The 6,423-nt window shown below is 46.1% G+C and overlaps 1 protein-coding gene across 1 annotated transcript; it reads left to right on the forward strand.

Annotated features, from left to right (window-relative positions):
* Positions 1 to 2,330: 2,330 nt before the first annotated feature.
* On the forward strand, positions 2,331 to 4,819 carry LOC104545879 (transmembrane protein 120B-like; the record flags this gene model as incomplete). The annotated part of the gene is made up of 4 exons (XM_010191119.1): positions 2,331 to 2,449; positions 3,186 to 3,302; positions 4,078 to 4,137; positions 4,720 to 4,819. Coding segments are annotated over 4 exons (396 nt in total), but the record flags the coding sequence as incomplete, so codon positions are not given.
* Positions 4,820 to 6,423: the final 1,604 nt, after the last annotated feature.

Genomic DNA, 6,423 nt, shown 5'->3' on the forward strand with positions numbered 1-6,423 from the left:
CCTTGGACTCTGCTCGTTGTTGCCGCCCGAGACGTGGCGGTGGCTGGCATGGGGTGCTTGGGGTGATGCTTGTTTTTGGGGGGCTTCAAGGGGCTGATGCTGCCACACAGCAGCACTGAGCATCCCCTTGGGGCAGTGGGGACCAGCTGTGAGGTGGGGCTGGGGAACAGCCGGGTTTGCAAAGCAATTCTAACCAGTCACATCTGCAGGTCTGTGTAATTTGGATTGCCAGGGCAGGGCCCCACCTCTGGAACAGCAGCCTGAGAAACAGCTCGGGGCTGCGGGCCATGGCAGTTTTTGGGCAGGGACATGGGAAAGTACGAGTTGCCCTCAACAGCTTATTGATTTAAACCCTGCATATAAACATGTCAATCGGATTTTGATTAGGAAAAAGCCCTGCGCAGCCTCCCCGTGAAGGTGGTTTAAGTCCTGCAGATGAACGAGTGCTGACCACAGGCAGGGCTGCTGTGAGCGCACTGGACAAGAGACCTCGGGTGCCTGCAGGAAACACGGAGTGGTTGCAGCGTGAGGCTGGAGCTGCCTGCCCTTGGTCTGTGGGCAAATTGGGCACTCAAGAGCCCCAGCGCTGTAAAACTTGTAAACCTGGGTGCAGAGGCAGCTCTGACAGCTCTGCCCGGAGCTCTTCAACTTGGTGCAGAGCACTTCTAATCCCGAGCAGAGGCGCCTCTGGGTGGGTTTGCAGTTGATGTCATTGTTACAGCCAGTCAGACAATAATTAGGGGCTTCAGGTGATCAATGGGTTGTGAGAAAGAAATTCCTCTCCAGGAGCAACTCCTCTCTGGTGTGTGGGTCCTTTGTTTTTCACTATGTCGTTTCCTACTCCAGAGCTGTGGACAAAGCCAATGTTTCAGGCAGGTCTTGGGGCTGTGGGTTATCAACAGCTCAACCATGCTGGCCTCTATGCATTGCTCTCGGTCCCTGTGTAAGCAACTGCCTCTCTTGATGAATAAGTAAATTCACCACTAGCAAATGTTAGGTTCTTCTAAATACCGGTGTCAGCTTGAAATCATTATCCTGATGGTTTTTGGCTAGCGGTAGAGTTTACCAGCCCTCAAGTCGCCTGTTTGTGTTTCCAATAAATACTTAAATGCTTGTGCTGAAGAGCTGCTCAGCCCTTTGAACCAGCCTTCTTTTTAAATGATGCTGTTGTGTGACACCTGGAGAAGCAGCAGGAGTTGCTGTGCAACCCCACGAGCCCCAAAGTCCTGCCCATGCTAAGCAAAGCCAAACCAATCCTGAAACGATGAGAGCTGCAGTGCCTGGACATGGTTAGTTTGGTGACCGAGGTTTGTAAATTGGATATCAGAGCTTGTTTATTGTAAATAGCGAACGGCTGCCAGCCAGGTCCTGAGGAGGAGGACAGTAAAGATTTGTTTTGTGTAGTTTTGTAGCATGTTTATGTTCTGGGAATAGCAGTGGTAATTTTCTGTGGTTGTTGATGTGCTGGTAGATGAAGCAGCCGTGCGATTAACCATTTAACGCACACCTTCCCTTGGCACTGACTCTACAGACTCTGTTTTCCAAGTTATACTCCTTAAAATTTGCCCAGAGGGCACTGCGGTGTCTGGTTGGCCCTTCCTGAGGTCTCCTTGCACTTGGGAAGGTCATGAAATCCCTGCAGAAGGTGGAAAAGCAGAGCACTTCTACTCCTGAGCAAAGGCAGCTCTGGGTGGGTTTGCAGTTGGTATCGTGTTGTTACAGCCAGTCAGACACTAATTAGGGGCTTCAGGTGATCAATGAATTGTGTGAAAGAAGTTCCTCTCCAGAAGCATCTGATGCTGCAGGGAGGGGATGGGCTAAGCTCTTATGTAAATTGCTTGAACGTACCTGGAGATGGCCTGGTGGCCAGCAGACATCTAAACCCCCAGGCAGGGGTCTGTGGCTGGTTTTGTGGTGTTTGTTTGTTTGTTTTTTCCTCTTCTTTTTCCCCCAGATTTAATCTGGCTGTGAAATCAGAGTTCCTGCTCTGTGGTTTAGCTGCCTGTTTGATGGGGACAGATTGGGCTCAAACAGAGGATTAGGGCTTGTTACAGAGTGGGAGCAAGGAGCTCCTGAGTGGGAAAGCTCCTTAGAAAGAGGAAATGAGAAAGCACAGAGGATGCTCTTTGTTTTGCAGGAATTTCATTAATGTCTGTTTAAGCCAGGTTGGATCCGGGTTTGGCATCTCCTCCTTCTTGATTTCTTGCAGGGGTGCCTGTTTGCTGCCAAAAAAACAGGGTTTCTTGCTTGCTTCCTTCAGAGGCGAGGACTAAAAGTAATATGTAACCTAGAAGGGCTCTTCCTACCAATCGCCTCCCCTTCTCCTGCAGGAAACGCACAAAGTTTACAGGCAGAAGCTGGAAGAAGTCACCACCTTGCAGACAGCCTGCAGCAGCTCCATACACCGGCAGAAGAAGACACTGAGGGATCTGAAGCACAGCCTGCAACGGTAACAGGAGACCTGGAAGGGGAGGAGGTGGGGATGGGATGTTTCTCCCTCCCAAAGGCCTGAAATGTTTGAATTTGTAGCATTTTAATATGCTGTCTGTGTCACAGTGGTAATTTTGCTCCATATTAGTCTTGAGTCACCTCTGTTTATCGCAGCCAGGTAAAATGTTTGTAACCTCATGAGCAATGGTGTCCTATAGGGAAGATGCCTGGGGAAGCCTAGGTGGGTTTGCATCCATGCAGTAGGTCCCATCTGCTGCAGAACTGCACGTGTTTTGTTGGGCGAGCAAAGCTTTACTCCGTAAGCGGGAAGAGCAGCATCGATCCTTGAACCTGAAGGTGTAACTCACTCCTGGGTGGATTTACAGGAGGGAACTATCTTTGGCTGCTGAAAACACCACCTCTGAAACCACGGGGTGCTAATACCACTGTGCTCTGCTCACAATATTCCCTAAGTGCTCTGTTGGTGCAGAAGGATGGGAGCCTGTCTCTGAGCTGAGATTAAAGGAGAAGCTGATTTGTAAACCAGCCGGTTGAAATAACCTCCAAGGACATAAACCAGACTGAAATAAAATCATGGCTAAGCCAAATCAGTGTGCAGAAATACAGGATCAAAGTGCACTGTGGCATCAGCTCACATAGTTAGCTCTTGGATTTTATGGCAACATTCTTTTCCTCTAAATAAAAAAAGGATGTATAACCCTGGACAGACATCTCTTATTTCTGTGTTCTCGCAGGTGCAAGCCCAGAGCAAGCCCTGAGGAGTTTGCTCTCATTCAGGAGATCAGCACCCAGATCAAGGAGAGGCAAAACGCCTTCTTCGACATGGAAGCCTATTTGCCCAAGAAGAATGGGTGCGTGATTTGCTGGGGAGGACTGCGCGCTCCAGGGAGGCTGATTTTTCAAGTGTTCGCAGCGGTGGTGTTCCCGAAGGATAATGTGCATGTTGAAGAAATAGATGTAAAACTGAATTAGTCATAAATCTCTTGCTGAGCTGCTGTGTCAGTTGTGCACAGAATTCATTAGCTGGAAGTGTATGTAAATGTACTGCGTGTACGCAGGGCAGGTTTTTATGTTAAATTAAAAGTAACGTTGCATTGGCTGTAGATCACTGTTTCACACTGATGTTTTCCTGTACTAATTATTTTTTTAAGACTAAGTCGGGACAATAATTTTCTCTCTCTTTTTTTTTTTTTATTTTTTAAATAGTGTTTTCAATCAACTTAAAAATTATACTTTGCTTCAAGTGCGGTTGCTGGCACAGATGTGTTACAGCTATCAAGGGCTGTGCAGTGCTGCAGCCCCTTCAAGGTTTCTATAAGGAACTTTTCTTCCAGTTTCTCCCTGTTATTTTTTGTTTTGGACCATGTATACTACATATCTCACCCTTAGATTGTAGCACAGAAAAGAGACCTGAAAAACCAACCTTTTCTCTTAACTTCTTGGAAAGGCTGACCAGTCTCTCCATGTTTAAATCCTCTGCTGTAGTCTCTCCAGTTTGCCTTAATTAAAAAACTACAGCAAATGCAGCTTTGGCAGATACGTTGGTCTCTTCAGCTCCAATCTGTGTCATCCTGTGATGCTGAAATAAAATTACATGGGTCTGCTCGTGTTGTTTTTGTTTTTCAGCCTGTACTTAAATCTGGTGCTGGGAAACGTGAATGTAACTCTCCTGAGTAACCAGGCGAAGTAAGTGAGTGTTTCCACATGTGTGAATTTGGGTTTCTCTGGGGCCATTTGTGGATACAGACTGAAGTCCAGAGGTGGGAATGGGTTTCTCTTAGACCTGATAAAAGATGTAATGTTGAGTATGGGCAAGTTGGACCACGACACAGGGCCAGTCTAATGCTGCGTGTAGCTCCAATGGGTTCTGTCCATCACTTGCTTTTAAGCCCAGCCCAGCCTGCTGCCTTAAATGTAAGGGGATTTTTTTTTGCAATGGAAAGTGGTATTGTGACTTCCAGGCATATGGTGCTCCAGAAAATGGAGGTCTTTTTAGTTTGTTTTTTTTTTAAATCCTATTGTGCCAACCCAGAAATTGGCTCTTACGGACTTTGGCCTGTGTCTTGCAGCATAATGGCTGTGCGGCCTAGACAGGCCCTGCAGGCCAAATGCTGCCTTTCACTGCCATTTGCTGGTTTTCTAAATGTTTCAAGCAAAACCTCTGTTTTTGGACTTGGCATGTGGATTTCTATCTGGTTTGAAAAAAGTGAAGCCATGTTCCAGTAAAACACCCGTTTGCGTCTGTAAACAACGGCTGTTTCCTTCCAGGTTCGCCTACAAGGACGAGTATGAGAAGTTCAAACTTTATCTGACAATAATCTTGTTGCTAGGGGCTGTCACCTGCAGGTTTATTCTGCATTACAGGTAAGCCTACGTTTTTACTTTTAATCAAGTATTTTGAATAAAAATGTGCTGGGTTTGAGCTAACTGCTCCTTTCTGTTAAGGATGGTGAGATGGTGTCGTGGTTTAGGCAGTTTATGTCATCTGATGATTCCTCACCTCCTGTGGAAGGGAATTGGGAAAAGGAGACCCATGTGTTGAAGTAGAAACAGATTTAATCAAATAATAATAAACCCCAGTATTAATAACATAATTAGTATAAAGTACACAGAGTCCTACTTAGCCAGTGTAGTAGGGAGTAGGCCTCAGGAGCAGGACGATGGGCAAGGCCTTCCTGAGATGGCAGCCATCTAGGAAAGAGAGCAAGCTGTTCTCAGCACGCTTCCCAATTTACGGAGATACATTTATCATCTAGGCTACTTTCTGTTGGTCAACTTGGTCATTTGTCCTGTGTTTTACTCCCCACAGCTCCTTGTAAAGAAAAAGCAGGCTAGGTGCAACACTGAACCCAGAACCAGTCCTTGTTCACTATGACAACCTTTCTCTTGACTGAAAACTGAAACAAAGTGTGTTGTCAGCTTGTTCCCACTGAAAATGAGTGCTAAAGTCTTTCTAGAAATGCAGTTTTCCTGAAGAGAAACCTAACCTGTAAGATTCTGTCCCAGCAAACCAAGACAGATGGACTCTGGCAATGTTTAGGCTTTGAGTCGCTGGACAGATTTACACCACTTTTCCAGCACCAGCAGGTCCTGTATTTTAGCTACTTGCTTTTCATTGTTTAACTTTTTTTTCCGAGCTCTTTGTAAGAGAAGGCAAACATCGTGTTTCCCGATCTGTCATTTTCCTGTCATCGTGCTGCATTTATGATCGAGTGGTTGTTTTTGCTCACAGGTTGTCCCAGGCAGAGACCAGCACTGTGCTGCAGCTCTGGGGTTGCAAAGGCCACAAGAGAGGATTTGCTTGAAATTATCAGACCTGAAATGTTATCTCTAGGTTGTGATAAAATGTGTCTGAGCACCAACTAGCTTCCACTATTCAGTTTTGCTTAAAAAACAGGAAGGTGTTGGAGCCGGGCACTTCCACTACGGTCTCTGTGGGTCTGAGTGAATGCAGGATCATAGCAAAGAAGGATGCTGCTGTATAAAGAGGCTACCCTGAATCCCTTTGGCTCCAGGGTTTGCAAATGGCAAAATAAAGGTGGTTGTTTTTTTTTTTTTCCCACAGAGTGTAATGCTCTTCTGCTCTTTTAGTTGATTGGATTTATATAGATCTCATGGAATCTCCTCATTGAATTAGCCTGGAAATGCTTCTCTTAAATTGGATCATCCACTGCTTCCATGGTGCTTTCTCTCCTTCAGAAGGAATTAACGTCATCTCTGCATACCTGCTTATCGGCTTAAGATCTGCAGCGTTATATCACAGGGCCCTTCCCAGAGGAAAGGGCTCTCAGCCCGGCGGTGCTGCCGATGCTCTCGGCTCTGCATGTGGATTAGAGATGTTCAGGACTGGGGCTTTGTGTCGGTGGCTTCACTTGAGCAGGTTCTAATTCACCCAAGAGGAGGGAGGAAAAATAGGGATTTTTTGGAATGTGTCTGTAGTTAACAGGATTTTATTTTTATTATTATTATTAT

The sequence above is a fragment of the Mesitornis unicolor genome, unplaced genomic scaffold (genome assembly GCF_000695765.1).
Source record: "Mesitornis unicolor isolate BGI_N332 unplaced genomic scaffold, ASM69576v1 scaffold41348, whole genome shotgun sequence".
In the NCBI taxonomy this organism is placed as follows: domain Eukaryota; kingdom Metazoa; phylum Chordata; class Aves; order Mesitornithiformes; family Mesitornithidae; genus Mesitornis; species Mesitornis unicolor.